We start from the raw sequence: 17,952 nt of genomic DNA, 5'->3' as shown, positions 1-17,952 counted from the left end.
GTGAAATTTTGAAATCATTCCTACATTTTAAAATATAGTTTCTCAAAAAATGATGAATTGGGCATTTGGGGAAAGCAAAACAACTTTAAGCCAGTGAAGGAAATAATTTCTCACACTGAGAACTGAAATGTATCTTTCAGTTTGCAAAGTTCCTGTACCCATTAAGTAGGGGACATGTTAGAGAGGATTTGTCCCATTCACTTCTGCAGGTTTCCCATTTTGCTATTGTGTCCTGTGCTATTTCTTGTCTTGCATAGAGCCTTGTTTGCCAGGGAGTTTGAGATAAAACAATGACAGTGGATAGGACTAAGAGAAAGTAAAGATTATGTACCGGCAATACATAGGTAGTTATTGATTTCCATTTTGTATATCTACACCTTTCATTGGTTTCCAGAGAATTTGAGGTGTATTTAAATGTACTAGTATATTTGGTGATACTTCTCTCACCAAAGAGTAATTAGGGGCAACAAGGATCTGCCCTTTCTTCTTGGTTAAACAGGGCCAAGTAAATGTGGGCCATGATCATGGGTGTCAGGTGGTTACTAAAATGTAGAAGGAAAGGCTTCTTGGCCTCTGTGGAGTAGAGTTACCGTGATGGTTCTGAATGGCCATCTGACAGGGAAAAAGGCAGCCCTCAGCCACTGCCCTTTGTGCCTTTCCAATTCACATACACGAATCAGATGCTTTTACTTACTCTGCGAATTATAAAGTCACACATGAAACTTTAGTTTGTGTTGACTTGATTCTCCTTTATTACTTTACAAGAGAGGCCACTTTTGCTAGTATGATTTTGTTTCAAAAGGTTTTAATCTGGTGCAAACCACCTCTAGTGGTTTTCCTTTGGATATGAATGTAAACCATTACAAATAGTAAATTTTAATCCATCTTTTAAAAATAACACCTTATGTAACATTTGGCTGTAAGCACAACAATAAAAAGGATGTAAGTATTTATTTTATGTCACACTAAATTAGTTTGATCTTTCCCCCTAGTTATTTTCTTTTGGAATGGTTGTTAGATTCTTGCACAATCCAACTGTTAACCACACTGCAATCTAAAATAGAAGTCAGCGTAAGTCACTTTGGGCTTAGTAATCAAGAGGCAGTGTATTTTAATTTTATTTCATAGTAAATTCTAAGATCTCAGCTCTCCCATCACTTCGCTCCCTACTTTTCAACCAAGTTTATATAACCAAACCATGAAGAACATCCTGTAACTTTCATTACATTCATAAATCCCCTAAACTCTTTAAATGGCATATGTTTGTAAACACAGTCTGACAATTTTGATACTGTGAGAAGCACAATAACAGTGTGGTGGTTAAGGGCACAGACATTGAAGCCAGATCATTTTGTGTGACCTTGGGCTGGGAACTTACTGTGTGTCTCAGTTTCCTCAGCTGTAAAATGAAAACCACAATAATGTACCTACTTTAAAAGGTTGTTGTGAAGATTGAATTTTTATATGTATCTCTCTATATATTTTTTACTTAGACTAATACGGGTATATACTAAGTGCTATGAAAGTATTTGCTAATATTATTTACTCTTTCAAGTAAATTAGTCCTTTCCTGGTGTATCACTATGTTCCTTGTCATGCCATGCCATGTGTCATCATCATCTTGCCCCCAAGAAATGTCATGATTTATCACATCTGGTCTATAGTAAAATTTAAATTAATTTTAGAAAGGAGACAGCCAACTTTCTTTAAGAAGGGCTTGTCTTGAGGAGTATTTGAGGTTTCTGGAGATAGGATTCAAAGTTTTCTTCCCTCAAATCACCCAAGGTAATCAGTGTTCCAGGTCACTACCTGCCTCTAAATAGTGAGTTGAATTTCTCAATCTTTGATGACCTTTGGGAGGTGATGGAAAAAGGATGAGCAACTCACCAAATTGCGTAGAAATAAATATTTTGATGAGAAGCTTTGCTGTTTCCACCTTTTAAACTAAGTACAAACAAATATCATATTAGTACTAACAGTCCTGGAGAAAATTAAAGTGTGTTTTAAAATCCTTACTGTGCATATCACATGGTTTTAAAGCTGCCAAAACATAAGGTCACAGCATCTAATGTGTATAATTAAAATTTTATTGTTATTTTTAATATAACTATCATAGTCTCTTAAAATACAGAACAAAATGACTATCATCCAAATTGTGAATAAAGAAATAATGCAGTTGTTTATATTAAAGAGAATTAATGTGGTGTTAATGTTGTGTAAAGTACTGTTATCAGGAAAATTATTCAACTTCCTAATCCAGATGTTACAGATAATATCGTTTAATATGTTTTTCTTGACTTCATTTCAGGATGAATCATTGCCTCTTACTATTGCCTTTATTAGGCAGTTCCAAATTTACAAAGAAGTTGAAATCCTAAATTGAAAAATAATCCACTGGAGCAGCTCCCTTCGCCCTTTAACATTATGCAAGGTATTTCAACAAATCAAAGCACTTCGTACCCACATACATAATCCCCAGTGCTTAGGGCTTGCTTTGTCTGGGGTGAGCTCCATGTGATACCAAAAACTGTCTCCTAAACAACTCACTAGTACTAAGACATATAATGTCTTCGCTGCCCAGCACCCAGGAACTCCTTACTGTAACATAACACCCTGGTTTCCTTTAGGAAAACCACTCCCCTCTCTATTCTCACGCTGTGTAATTTTAGTTCCAGGGAATCCCACTTCCACTTCCAGGGTCATGATGGCCTTAAGATGGATCAGTGTAGCTATGGCTTACTCAAAACTCCCAATGGTCATGGTGATTTTTTCAGAGAGGCACATTTAATCAATTAGAACCATTGAGACTCAGAAGACCTTTGCTGAACCCTCTGAGAAGGAAAAGGTTTTCTTTCCATCTGTGTGAGCAAACCAGGAAAGAACCTCTCTTTCTTGAGGATGGGACCCCTCTTTCCTTAGAATGAGTGATAGGTAGGAGAATGTGAGGTCTGGAAGCATGGCAGACATGTTGCTAAGAAAAGTAGAGAGTCGGGAGATGCTGGGAGAGTTTGGAAGAGGTTGGGACACAGCACTGCATAGACCCTGAATTAGAAGACTTGGCTAGTAGCCAGCCTAAAGAGAGAGAGAGACCTGAGCCCAGGGAACATGGTGTGAGCTTATGGATCAAGCTTCCCCTGAACCAGTCACAAATTTGGAGTTTTTAGTTACTGAGTCAACACATTTAATGTTTAAATCAGTCTGGGTTGAGTTTTCCATTACTTGCAACATAAGGGGCCCTAGTGAATGCAGGCAATGTGGTTTAGACTAGATAGGAGACTCTGGGTCCAAGAGTTGTGTTCCCAGGAGCACCATGGTGCTACCTCTACCATAACTGGGAGTGGGATGGAAATGGGCTAAGAGTAGGCTGTCAGCCAATAAGACAGGTGATGGCCGGGCGCGGTAGCTCACACCTGTAATCCCAACACTTTGGGAGGCCAGGGTGGGTAGATCACTTGAGGTCAAGAGTTTCAGACCAGCCTGGCCAACATGGTGAAACTCCGTTTCTACTAAAAATACAAAAATTAGCTAGTCATGGTGGCACATGCCTGTAATCCCAGCTACTTGGGAGGCTGAAGCAGGAGAATTGCTTGAACCCAGAAGGCAGATGTTGCAGTGAGCCGAGATCAGGCCACTGCACTCCAGCCTGGGTAACAGAATGAGACTGTCTAACAAAAAGAAAATGAAAAAGACAGGTGAGAAATATAAGGATGGCTTCCATGGTGATACCAAAGGTGAGAAGAAAAGAAGAACCCAAAGATACAGGTTTGGAGTTAGGAGGAGTTTTTGCTTAGGCATCCCAGAGAGAGGTGCCAGAATTAGCATCACTGTTTTAAAGGAATGGCTGAACAGTAATCAAGTATTTGTAAATTAGAGGCTGCCTGATTCTCACAGTCAGTTGATAAGGTAATTATGAAAGGTTTTCTAATTAATAGAAGAAATTAGTTGTTAATAGACACTACAGTCTTCTGTTTTTTTTAAAATGGGTGATTATGTTCAAAGAAGATAAAATAGATTTACTTTGAAAAAACAGGCAGGAGAGAGTGTCTATTTTCAGATTATTCTATTCAATGGATGCTAAAGACTGGAAAACCACTTTTAAATATGCACTATATTCGAACATTTGCCATTTCTGTGCCTCTCATTTAGTAAATAATAACTTTGTCAAACTTTACAATCACAGTTAAATGCTTAGTCTTGATTTTAATATTAGACCTGAGACATTTTCCATGGGTTTGCTCTTTTTCAAAAATTGTTTCTCTGCCTCAGTGAATAAAATTAAAGAGAAATAGAATGAAGACAGTAGGGCAGGGAAACATTTCTTTATCTTATTAATAAGAAAATGAATATTCTCTTTGTCCATTCTGAATTTAGAAAATTATTTTTTCTATATAATACTGAAATATTTAACAATTCATAAAAAACATAAGCATTTACATTAAAATACAACCTTAAATAGAGCCCTGTAATTTTTACCAGGAATCTTGTAAAATATGATGAATATACATGCATGAATATTAAAACAAGAAAGACCACTCAACACTCAAATAGAAATGCAGCATTACATAAAATATAATAAATATCCAGGATATCAAATCAAACTGATCACTACTCTGATTTCGATTTTTCCAGTTAAGACTTTTACTAATATAACTTATTATAATAACCTTATGAGTTAAGCATAACTAATATGAAAAGAGAATTCAATTAACCTTACTGCTGAAATAACACAATTTTTGATATTTTGCGACATATTTTAATCTACAACATATAAAACTGTCATTTTAGCAAGAAATACACATCCATATAACTAACTGCTAAGTTAAATTCTTTTCGATGTCCAAAAAAATAGCGTTAGTAGTATGAGAAAAAAAAGAAGCTAATCTTATTTATGAGATAATTTTACTGCCTTAGTTCTTGGGCTTTGTCAATAAATGTTGTAATATAGATCATATAACTTAAGTACTGTATTTACAAAATCGAAACCTTTTAAACAAAATACTATACAAAACACTGTCTTTATACATTTAAAGGGTGCTTTTCTTTACAATGTATGAAATTGTATTTTTACCTCACTTTTTACCTCTACTTTTCCCACGTTTCAGGATCCTCCCCCCTAGTATCTCAGAGGTGGGTTTTTAACAGTTGAAACTGGTCTGTGATAAAAGTATGAATCTAAAGATCAAAGATTGCAATATACCTTATGGAGGGTTTTCCAGATTCTCCCAGTGAAAAGGCACTTAAAATCTAAATCATTCATTTTACTTTATACATATTGATTCTTTGTCACTAAACATCTGTAACGACCATTTTTTTAGGGATATTGTATCACTTAAGAAGATTCTTTTTTTGGAATCCTTTCTTTGGGAGTGCATGAAAGGGTAAGTCAGCACCCAATGCTTATGTTAACTTTTCAACATCTTCTGTCTACGCACAAGCAGTATGATTTCTTCAATTAAAATACTGAGAGAATAAATGAGATTCAGGTTAATGTCTCCTTATTGATATAAGAGGTGTCTTTTAAAAATGACTAATGTTCACCCACCATTATTGAGTCCTGTAACTAAGTTCCATATTCAAGGATCTTATCCTGAGTGTGGCAGGCCTCCTGGCATGAGGGATCTTTCCTGTTATTTCTTGCTTAGGAAACAGATTATTTTCCTCGTATGTCAATATATATTCCCCAAATCACCAAAAGGTGAATATAAACCTTTTCAACATTAGAATCCCAAGAAATCCACACGATCAATGGGTTGATCAGATGAAGGAAAATATGTCGATCAGGTAAGGGAAACTCTCAGAGACGTCCAAGGTTCTGGGGATTCCACTGCAAAAGTCAACTTTACTAGCTGCACAGGGAGGGGCACCCTTCTGGTTGCAATGCCATTGTGTATTGCTGAGGCATCTTGTCCAAGGCTGGATGGAGTGGTTACTTGCAAGTGTGGACATCAGTCATGCTTTCACACCTCCTGCAACGGACATAGCAGCACCAGACGAACTTACACTCACACCTCTCCACGTGCCGGACCACGTGGGTGTTGTAACCTCGGCCACAGCAGAGGAGGTTGCAGCCATCTGCACCGTCTGATGTACGGTTGCATTCTCTGCCTTGTGTCCCTGGGATTCCTAGTTTCTTATCTTCTACACAGTAGTTGGGAGACTTATTAACATAGAGCAGATCATCCTTGTGGATTGGTATTTTCCTCTGATCTTTTTCTCTCCTGCGCATTTTCCTCTTTATTTTGTCTGATATTTGGATACTGTTTTCATATTTATCCTTCAACAAATGGCCAATCTTTTCAAAAGAAGACATGGTTTTCCAGCATGTTTTCACAGCACAGGAGCCGGAAACTCCGTGGCAGCGGCAGTCTACTGACATCAACTTGGCGACAGCCTGAAACCAACAGTAATCGTGTTCAACTATCAATCATAAAGTGTTTTACTCAACAACAGAAGCACAGTTAATCTAATCACTTAACTTTCTGGCTCTATTTCCTCTTGAATAAAAATGATGGTTTTGAACATAAATGATCTTTAAAATTGCGTAGGTTTCAAATGTTTTGTCCTTTTGTTTTTGTCCCAAATGTTTTGTCCAAATTTCTTGACCCTTCAAAGCAAACCTTTCCAAGCTGTACTTAAAGTAGTGGACCAGACTAATATTATTGGAGATTATCTGCGATAACAAAAGGAAATGACTTCTATTTCTAATCCACGTTCTAATTTTGAATGTGGTAGGATGCTCGTGCGTGCCTGTATGTTCCTGATACCATTCGACACCTTGTTACTCAGAATACAGCTCAGGGACCAGCAACACCAGCACCACTTGTGAGAAATGCAGACTCTCAGGCCCCACTCCAGACCTACAGAACCAAAAGCTGCACTTTAACAAGATTGTCATTAAAATTTGAAAAGCACTGAGAGAGAAGTTACCCTCAGCTCTCACGGTGCATAGAAACATCATGGAACTTTACAAATAACCAATGCTGAAACCTCTCAGATTCTGATTTCATTGGTTGGGCTGGGGGTGGGGTGTCCAGGCCATGGGACTTTCACAAAGCTGCTGAGATTATTTTAATGAGCATCCAGGGATGAGACCTATTGATTCAATTGAGAGTTCTCAAGTTTGATCACTATGAAAGTCAGTTACATACAAAGGGAGGGGTGGAGGTGGTGAACTATGCTATCCCCTGGTTCCAGGCCACATGAGAAACTATGACAAATCCGGTTTAGGTGGTCAAAAGGAGAAGGAGCTACAGTACGGTGGCTTCCCCCAGCAAATTCTCCTTTTCTGGAAAATTAATTCAAAACACATGCCCTATCCTTGATGAATCAGTAGCACTATCCTAGCATGGAAAAGGGGATAATGTTTATGTAATTTTTTCAATTATAAGTGCTAAGTTCAGTTGAAACAGACTAAGAAATTAAATGAAACTACATAGATTTGTAATAGTCCAATGCCTGGCACACACTATGGTCTAAATAAAAGCCCCTTTCTCTGAAAAAGAAGGTACAGTTAGAGTTGAGATAAACATTTCCAGTAAGGCTAAGGGTGCAAAAACAATATAGAGATTTCAAAAGTTTGGGGCTCTAATCTCTTACATACCAGGCTAGCCAGCATAGCTTCCTTCAATCCCCAGACGATGGCAGAACAGATTAATAAATCGTCAGGGCTAGCTGTGGAGTTGACGTTCTGTCAACATGCTGGGCAAAATGAAAGATGGATCCATCCATTCGATAACTTGGAAATTATGTATGTAATCTCACCAAAGAAAGGAAAAACCTCACAGTTTAAATTCCACTTACAATTCTTATCAAAACAATAAAATGACAGGGGTCTACACTTTGCTATTTTGTACCAAAGCTGACATTGACCTGTTTGCAGAATATTATGTTTTCAAACAAAGTTTAAAAATGTCTGAACTATCTAATGAGACAATATTACACACAAATAATAACATTTGCAACCTTAAATAAGAGCATATGGTATTGATTTATGCAATGCTTGATATTTCTTAGTAGTGCACATAAGCTTTTTTTGAATTCAGAAAACTAAGAAACCAATAGATGTATCTATTTCTTCTTAACCCAGGACAAAAGGTGTCCTGCGATTGTGTGACAGCAATTTATAAAGTATGGCACAGAGGCGTGTTTCTTTAAATTTATGGCATTTCATATTCACAAAACCCTCAATTCTTTAAAATGTTTCTGGGCAATAAAATGTTCAGATAAATGTGATCTGCCTACCTTTGTTCAAATTTTAAGCTCCCAAAGGTTACGAGGAAAATCTTAATCAGTGCTGGGTAATAACAAAACATAATTGTCCAAAGAACACTAAAAACATAACAATGTATGTTTCCATGTTTAAGTTGATCAGCCTTCTTTACAATCATCACTTAGTGATTTAAAGCTGTTTCTCCCCTGGATCATAACTGAGGAGCCAACTTTTTCTTTTATTAGTCACTTCAGACATCATGTAAGATGTTGCCAATTCGTACAGCATGAGGGACACAGTAGATGCTCATCAAATACTTATTGAATAATTGGTCCAGCTCGCTTGAACAGTTTTATCTCATCCTCTGTTGAATCAAGAGGGAGTAATAAAAACCACCTTCTTAAACACGTGTCACTGCTAAGAGGTTAATGGTATTGTTTTGAGCCGGCTGGGCTCTCTTTTTCAATTCCTTAGCTTTAGCCTCATCCACAATAGTGTTATTCTATGAAAGTTACGCACTACATCATGATGAAGGATCAAAAGAGAGACTGATTTTCACATTCAATTACATCACCTGCTGAATTTGTATTGAAATTACGGAAAGGTTTCTCTCCTAGAAAATTAGCCTTTTTGAATACATACATGGAATTTATGATTTTTCAGTGATGACAATTTAAAGAGTTTTATTCTATTACCTTTGAATTATAGGTGTCCCTAACAATAAACATAATAAAAGAAATAATATCTTTATTATATATGATATATTTTATTTTTGTATCTTTGAACATCTATAGAGGTATATACATATTCTTAGAATAGTTATAGGTATATCTATCTATCTATATATATATATACACATGTATTTTAGGACAGAAAGATAAATGAACTTCAAGGAAAAAAATATCAATAACCTGACCTGGAATTTAAAATATTATACCCCCATAATACTCCAAGGAAAGAACTTGGACAATCTGGAATTAGAATAAAGCAATGTAATCACCACGCAGAAATGATGAAATGCAAAATTCAAGGACAGATAAACACACACACATACACAAAGTTTAATTCTACAGAATTAGAATTCTGCTTCTCAGAGCACATTTTAATAAATATTTTATCTGATTCAGTTTTAGAGGAAGAAATTTGTTGCACATAGTAGCTAGTTAATAAGCAGTTACTTATTATTTCAATTTTACAGAAAAATAAAGTCTGGTTAAGACGTTTGTCTTACATGAGTAAAGCTGGTGATAAATAATATAAGGTATTTATATGCATCAGGATAATTTTAGTAGAATAAGGAAAAGTAAAAGTGGAAAATGCAAGTATATTTAAGGAAATTGCACGAATGTTCCCCCAAAAAGTGTATTCTGGAGATTTTCCTCCAGGATTCTTAATTAATGTTAAATAGCCATTCTGAATTACAGCGATATCACCATCATTTTCTGCTAACAGGAACATAAGAGAATAGCAAAGGAATGAGTGCTGTGTGGTTATGAGAAAATTCCTTTCTCTACTCTAGTTGAGTTGTTAAGGTTTATAACGATATTAACAGAGGAATGTTTTGTTAACTATTGCAAACAGATGTGCACATTTTGGTGGAATATTTTTAAACTATGTCAGAGCAATCAGGAGGGTAGCATTTAATCTACTGGATTCCTTGTGTAAGTTTTGGTTTGATAAATTTCTAATGAAGTGAAATAGGAAAGATGCATCATTAATACTTTATGTAAACATAGAAACCGCTTGAGAAGTGGTTTAAGAACTGATTGGTTCCACAATTTTGACTCAGAGGTAATGTGGCAGTTGGTGATTGTTTTTCAGTAAATTACTTTGTCTGAATTTTACAAAAATGGCCAGAAAATTGTTGTGGAACGTTTTGTGACTAACATTTCATTTTCTCAACTATCAGATGATCTAAGTTTTTATAAAAACTGCGACATGAGGTTGGATGGGTGTACGTAGGATTCCTGTTCCTCTGACCCATTTTGTCCCTTTCTGTCCAAAAATATATTCGAACCTACTGAAAAGCAAAACACTATGTGTCGTTCAACTACTTATAAATATTCTTGGAATAGGTCAATGAAAATTTGGGATTGCGCCCTTCCCACTTTGTTGAGTTACTCATCATAAAACAAATTATGGGGTAGAGAAACTTAAAAGTTTATGAGGTGGACATGGGAAGAATGGAAATATTTTAAGCACACCAAAAGAAATACCCATAAATATTCCAAGTCACATTATTCCCAGAAGTTCTGCCCCTGGAAGACATCACATCATTCTGTTAGCCAATCACCATTCGGCAACATTATTCTTGGAGTCATAACTTTAGGAATGGTGTCAGAAACCAAGTGGGAATCAGAGTATTTAAGGTTAGCGGTTAGAAAATCATCTATCCTGCTCACAGTACTACTAAGCGCCAGTACCCACATTTCTCTGAATGCTTTCCTACATTTTGAGTTTGTGATTTTGAGGCTAAGAAAATCAACTCAATTGAATACAGACCTGGATTTTACTCAGAAGAATATGCCTATCAGATTAAAATCCTAATTGCCAGTGTTGAAAAAACTGACTTGATTGCTCGTCCATGTTAGACAATAACCAGGAAACTTCTTTTACGGTGTTTTTTTGTTTTTTTGTTTGTTTGTTTGTTTTTGCCACCAACAGAAAGAAAAATACAAAACTATGTGGAATTATAATACCTCATGAGAAAATAAAAACAACAACAAAAACACCAGCATAATACCTACCAAATAACCAGGTAAATGTTTTCTAATATTTTAAGATTTCATCTAAACGTGAAACAATATGAACCAAAAATGAACAATGTGCAAAAATGATTCAGTAGAGAAAACTCAGAAATTTACATAAAATGTACGTATATGCATAAATTGAATTGTTTTCAAGCTAGTAAGAATAATAGCAAGAACCTAGGTAATGTTAGAAAACTATTTTTGCCAGCAAAAATGGATTAAAATTAATGGTGAATAGGAAGTGTGTTTTTAATAAAATCAGAATATAAATAATAGTTTAAGATTAACATTAACAGTTACAGAGAGGAATATTACTACCTAATTTGAAAAACACACAGTATAAAATAAAACCAAATAGCTGCCGAATGTTACAATAAAAATATATTTTAGAATGCTTCAGGGTTTTTTATAGGTCCCAAGATGATTTTATTTAAGAGAATCAATCACAACATGAGTTTTTGTGTTCTAAATTTCTAGTTTATTAAAAATCTCTACCAAATTTACTTAAAGAATGGCTAAAGGAGATTTAAGGTCTATTGATAACAAACACTCATGTATTTGTTTCCTTGCTTTAAAAATATATTAATTTGAATAATCTTATCTCTAATTTTAACTCCAGAGTTTTAAGAACATATTTTTAAAATTAATATTCTAGAAATAATAAAAATTCCCTTACTGTATAATATTTATATTGAAGCAACGTCTCACTCATTTTTTTTAAATGTAAAACCTTCGGAGTAAGAGACATGTGCATAATATGGTGTTGGGCAAGAGTTATTCTAGTGAAATAAAGTAACTTTAAAATTTTTATAAACAAACATACGAAAAGGTTACATAGCTATTTACTGACATTCCTACTTTCTATTTTGCTATTTTGAATTAAATATTTAAATTGAATTAAAATTCAAATTTGAATTTGAAGTCTTACGGTGATATATTTACTGACTTTTCTGTTTTTGTATTTTAAATGGACTAAGTAAAGAAAACTGGAGGTAACTTGTAACTATTCTAAATAGGTTCTATTTATTCACTTTCCAAAAATGGAAAACAAATGCAACATAAACTTTTAAGATTCCTAAGAGATATGGCAACTTGTTTTATTTATTTCAGAAGAATGTGGCAAATTGCAATAATTACTTTTGGACCTTTATAGGTTATTGAATATTTACAAAAATATATGATACGTGCTAATATTCCTGTCCTGAAAAAGTTTATTACAACATAGAAAATATATATTCATATAAAAGATTTAGACTCTTTTAGAAAAGTCACTATGAATTGCCAACTAGGTCAATTATGTTGTAGAACTCAAACTTTATTGTGTCAATATTCACTAACGTGAATATGTATAAGTCGAATTTAGCTACAAGAATGATGCATTTTAAGAAAACAGTATAAAAATGTAGAATTCATAAAAGATGTCAATTACGTAGCAGTTCTTCAAATGTACCTCCTCTGTATCTTTAAGATACCGATATTTTAAAGTATCTATAGGTTTAATGTATCTATAGCTTCTTTATGCTTAGGAGTATTTATGAATTTTAAAAATTAACCTACATTGCTTTATAATAAAATAACTATTTCCCTTAAAAAAAAAAAAACTTTCCTTTACAAAAAATATTAGTTAAAGGTATGTATTCCCTAAGAATGTTTTCTAGAAAAAGGTAAGTACAAAACTGACAACATGGTTAGGAGCCATTGCCATCTACTAAAAAGTAGATTTTTAAAAACATAATAAAATTTCAACTTGGGGAAAATGAAATTTGACTCAGTCCTATTAGAAAGGCATACACTGTAGACCCTATTCTGGCTCCACGACTAAGGAGGTAGAACCAACGAACCCTACAGGCATTGTGCATCTATTATATTATAATTAAAGTTTTAGAGATACACAGTATACAACCACAAACACATCCTATAACACGGTTTAACTCATATCAGAGAACCAAAATTGTGGTTAGTACATATTCATTAAAGAGTAAAAAAAAAAAAAATATATATATATATATATAAAATACACATATGTAATATATATGCAAATGTGAATATATATACACACACACACACAAACACACACACACATGCATATTTATTTATTCTAATCAAAGCCTCCTATTCATCCTCTTACCAGAGAAGGAATTTTTCAATTGCTTACTATGGATGCTTTAATGCATATATATTTAGAAAGGATAATTTTCTACTGCTGTAGTCTTTTAAAAACAATATTAATTTCAGGATCCCACTTGAGGGCTGCCAGTGTTTGGTTTTTAAGTCATGTGGACAGTTTCATCCGGATGTGTAATCCTAGTTATTTACCTAAAAGCACCGAATTTTGATTATTCCATTTTCTAATACATACCTGCCTTCCAGCTTCATTGTTATGTAGGTTCATTGCTAATAGTACTTTGTTTTCTTTGCCCGTGGTGTTTCTGATGGGGAAATCTAGGAACTTTCTGCTGAACCACATGCCATACTGGACATCATCGGAGCAGCCCCCCCAGTGCCATCCTTCACTTGCTGAGCCGCCATTCTGCAAGGTGGTGTCACAGGAACACTCTGTCATGTTGCCTGCACTGCATGACCTGGTCACAGAATGCACCAGGCCTGCAGCCATCACAGCATAAATAAATGCTGTCTCTTTGGTGCCTAGAAAAAATATAAATTGCTAAATTAGAGACCCAGGCAACTCTCTGTTTATGTTCAGAACAAAGCCTCCTACTCATCATCTTACTAAACAAGTAATTTTTCAGTTGCTTACAATGGATGCTTTAACGAGTACACATTTAGAAAGGAAGATTTGCTCTTGTTCTAGTCTCTTAAAAAGCAATATTAATTTTCAGTATTCCACTTGAACAGATTGTCATATTCTACATGGTCATACATTATCCCTTTACCTTAAAATCATCTCTTTATTTTTTAAATTTGAAATGTATGTTTGCACCCAGTTTAGTGCATAGTTGACAGTCATAGCTCAGTAATACATGCTGAATTAAAAATTCTTTGCACAGATACTGTAAACGGTAATACAACACCCAAAGAAAACTAGACTACTCTTCTTTTTAAATTTAAAATGTGCTCTCACAGAACACAAGCTGAACATTTTGGTGTGATTTATCTGCATAAATAATACGTGTCAGAATGAAAATTAAACTAAGGAAAGACCAAAGCAATTAGTAAACGGTGCGGTATACTTTCACATTAAAGATTAATCTCACATTAACATGAAACGGTTAAATATTTTATATAGTATTAGCTAGTCCTCTTACAGTCTTAAGGCAACGAAAGGTAAGATAATTAAAATATCACTAGCAAAAACATAATTCTATTAAAAATACTGCATATTGAAAATGATGCATTTAGCACACCTGCAGTAGAGTTTGAGCTAAAATCTTTGAAAATTAAAGTCCATTTAAATATTAATAAAGTGGACTAGAAGGGAATCAGCAGGCGACTTTTTTTTTTTCTTTCCAGATGTTTAGTTTGCAGTAGAAACAGTTTCATGCCCGTTGTCCAATAAACCTTTTCAACAGCTGATGCATTTCAGCAACTGTGAAGAACACATCTATTTTCTCTTTATTTCTTTCTCTTTCTCTCTCTCTCTTTTTTTTTTTTCTCTCTCTCTCTCTCTACGGGGGCCAGGGCTCCTTCGGAAGGGCGTGACGGCCAAAACGCCGCGGGGGAGGTGCGCAGCTCGGCGGGGGTGCGCGCAGGGACTCCGTGGAGAAGGGTCAAAGGCGGAGGGGGAACGGAAATGAACATGAAAAACGACAGCGCATCTTTCAGCGCCCCAGTCCGAACATTCTTTGGATCTGCTGATATTCCAGGAACAATCCTGGCTCCCTGTACCTTTATCCATACCAAGTCACTACGCACGTGGAAGTAGAACTTTGTTTTCCTGCAGCTTCCCGCGCCGCGGGAGTGCGCCGAGGAGGGAAGAGATAGAAAGGCCAAAGAAACGAGGAGCGCACAAGTGGTCCTGCTCAGGTTAGCCGCACGTTGGGTGGTCACGGACAGTCGCTTTAAAAATCACCATTATTCTGTCAACTCGGTGCTCATAGGAGCCAATAAAGGTGGGGCTTCGCTGCAATTAGCCACTTGTCCAGGACTTGGTGCGCAGCGGAGTTGGTTAAATCAAAGCAGATGCGGCAGCCGCATTCCCCGCTGCCGACATCATGTTTCTCCAGCTGGTCACCCACGTAGGGGGGCGCTACGGGGTCCGAGGGGGTCGGCGGGCTAGGAGAATTAGAGGTTTTTTTCCGACTCTGGCGGGGCACCGCAGGAAAGAGGAAGAGCTCCAGCCCCGAGCGCTCCGCTCTGGACCTGGGGAGTCACCTCCCTCCAAGCTCGCACCTGCTCCCCAGGTCTGGCCTCTGTAGCTCTCAATCCCCGTGCACTAAAGGGCCTCTTTTGGAACTTAGAGAGCTACAGGACCATATAGCACTATTTACTTTATTTGGAGACACCGGTGGAGGAGTTGTCGCCTTCCGTCCCCCAACAACCCCTAAGGTCCCAGGACTCACCGCTGCTCAGCTCGTAGCCAAAGAGGGGGCTGGCGCCCATCGGGGCGGTGGTGGCAGCAGCGGTGATCATGCAGTTCCATCTCTCGTGTCTGAACTGACTCCTGCACTCCTGAATGCCCAGCCGGGCGCCCTCTCGGATGCTCGGCAGCAGGTACGGCTTCCTCTTGCACAGCTCCTTCTGGCGGCTGTTCAGCGGCAAATTGGCGCAGCCCAGCTTCTCTGGAACCCCGAAGGAGGCAATGCCCAACCACCTGTAAGACACGGCCGCCCGCAGAGTAAGCCGCTCCCCAATCCCAGATGTTTTCCGAAAAATTAGGTCACTCGTCCGAGGGTCCCCGCCCTTCTCCCTCAGCCTCAGTTGAAAGTTCCCTAGGATTGGGCACCCCTTTTGTCACCTACCCGATGCGTCCCTGCTACCTTCATACTCACATCCAGTTTCCTTGGGCTCCGTAGGGGAACAGCACGAGCAAGGCTGCCCACAGCGCGCACAGGCGGGCCAGTCCCAGGAGCGCCGCCCTGTCCATGGCCCCCGCATGGAGTCCCCGAGACCAGCCGCTCCTCTTTTGCACCCCCTCCCCAGAGGCCCTTCGGGCCGCAGGTCAGTTGTCCAGCACCAAGTTATCCCTCGCCCTCTTCCTCCTTGCATACAACATTAAAAGCCAGCAGTCATAGGGGCTCTCAGCAGCTTCGCCCTCGTTTGCAGGGAGCTGTAGGAGAGGTGGAGAGAGCAGCTTTGGGGCTTTCCTCCTGCGCAGAGGTGGAGATGTGCAGGAGATGCGCGAGCGCCCCTCGCATTCCTAGGTGAGAAACTTCTGTTGATGTATCCGCGTCTCCATCGCCCCCAGCCTCTCCTCCCATCTCCTCCCCCTGGCCGAGCCTGGCGCCTGATTGGCTGAGCAGCGGCCCCGCATCTCATCATCTCGGGACCTGAGGCTCTCATTTGTGGAGAGCGGCTCCGCGGGGGGCGCCCCGGCCCAGGCCTCAGGGACAGCGTGTCCAGACCCGGGTGTGTCATGACCTTTCCTGCTGTCACAGTCTCCTTAGAGCGGGTAGTTGTGGGGTTGATTCAACCCGAAGACTGACAGGATGCTTCTGTCTTAGCAACCTTGGGGGAAAGCGTGGGTTTGATGAGTCCCACCCATCCCACCAACATCTGGGTTACCCTCTGGGTGTAGTGGCTGGAAAATGTCACTGCCCTTCTTTTTTTATTCTCCTTCACCTCATAGGAGAATAATCTTTTTGAGTCAGAGTTGGTACCAAACAAATTGACCTTCCAGTCCCCTGCTTGAGGTCCCACTGTCAGGAGACTTTAGAGAGTGGGTGAAGTGCTGTCAGGCTTACAATCACTGTCATTTATGTATGCATTTATTTTGAGCCAAAGAGATTCCAGTCTAGCATCTCATCTGCCATATTTAAGTCGTGCTCTGTGATTTCCTTTTCCCTGTTTGTCTTATTTCCTGCCGTCCCTGAGAACGCTCTAAGTCCCCTGCAGAAGATGGGGACAAAGAAAGTGAGAGCTGTCTGGAGAGTTCTAGAGTACATGAGAGATGTGCTCTGACCTTTTTCTCCAGTCCTACCTTACGATTCTCATGGTGGGAGGGTGCCCGTCCTTCTCCCCAAGCCTCAGTTGAAAGTTCCCTAGGATTGGGCACCGCTTTTGCCAGCTACCCGACGCGTCCCTGCAGGGCAGGGCTATACATGGAAGACACATTTTTAAAAACGTACTTATTAAACACGTGCTGTGTGCCTAGTCCTGTGGGAATTTATAAAGACAAGATCTCTTCCCGCAACTGTGCAAATAAACCACACACAAGTGTAAAAGAAAATAAGTTTAGATGATCAGTAAGGGAGATTAAAGAATCTAGCAGGGTACTACTCCCTGGAGCCAAAGATAGTTCAGAAGCAGGAAGCCTTCTAGTGACTGGCAGATTTGGAAGGTTAGTTAGTCAGTGTTTGATAGGATGGAAGGTCTCCCAGAGTTATCTGAAGGCAAGGGCAACATGTTTAGCTGTGGTATTGGAAAAGCCTACCTCACCTAATTAGACACAAGAAATGTTTCTAAGAAGTGTTATCTGTCCTTAGAGATCTTTTGAAGTGTTAATACATTCCTATAGTGGATGTATCAGCTCATTGGGTGCCAAAAGCCAAAATTAATTAAATAAAGGATTTGGGGTGAGGTGCAGCGGCTCACACCTGTAATCCCAGCACTTTTGGAGGCCAAGGTGGGCGGATCACCTGAGGTCAGGAGTTCAAGACCAGCATGGCCAACGTGGTGAAACCCTGTCCCTACTAAAAATACAAAATTAGCTGGGTGTGGTGGTGCACACCTGTAATCCCAGCTATTCGGGACGCTAAGACAGGATAATTGCTTGAAACCAGGAGGTGGAGGTTGCAGTGAGCTGAGATTGTGCCACTGCACTCCAGCCTATGGCGCAGAGTGAGACTCTGACTCAAAAAAAAAAAAAAAACAGGA

The 17,952-nt window shown here is 38.3% G+C and overlaps 1 protein-coding gene across 1 annotated transcript; it reads right to left on the bottom strand.

The window, feature by feature from the left end:
• Positions 1–4,167: 4,167 nt before the first annotated feature.
• Positions 4,168–16,146, bottom strand: WNT16 (Wnt family member 16). The gene is made up of 4 exons (XM_001082781.5): positions 15,909–16,146; positions 15,480–15,730; positions 13,319–13,605; positions 4,168–6,391 (listed from the first exon to the last, which is right to left on the bottom strand). Exons 1-4 carry the CDS (start codon positions 16,001–16,003, stop codon positions 5,927–5,929), a joined length of 1,098 nt encoding a protein of 365 aa, XP_001082781.2. The 5' UTR covers positions 16,004–16,146; the 3' UTR covers positions 4,168–5,926.
• Between the last annotated feature and the right edge of the window lie 1,806 nt (positions 16,147–17,952).

Source organism: Macaca mulatta, chromosome 3, assembly GCF_049350105.2.
Source record: "Macaca mulatta isolate MMU2019108-1 chromosome 3, T2T-MMU8v2.0, whole genome shotgun sequence".
Classification (NCBI taxonomy): Eukaryota; Metazoa; Chordata; class Mammalia; order Primates; family Cercopithecidae; genus Macaca; species Macaca mulatta.
This window is presented reverse-complemented; position numbering and strand designations above follow the sequence as displayed.

Coding starts and splice junctions, on each gene's coding strand:
- WNT16 (XM_001082781.5), bottom strand. CDS start 16,003: ATGGACAGGGCGGCGCTCCTGGGACTGGCCCGCCTGTGCGCGCTGTGG. Junction 13,606..15,479: donor TGGCTACGAGCTGAGCAGCG/GTGAGTCCTGGG, acceptor TATTTTTTCTAG/GCACCAAAGAGACAGCATTT. Junction 6,392..13,318: donor ACAATGAAGCTGGAAGGCAG/GTATGTATTAGA, acceptor TGTTGGTTTCAG/GCTGTCGCCAAGTTGATGTC.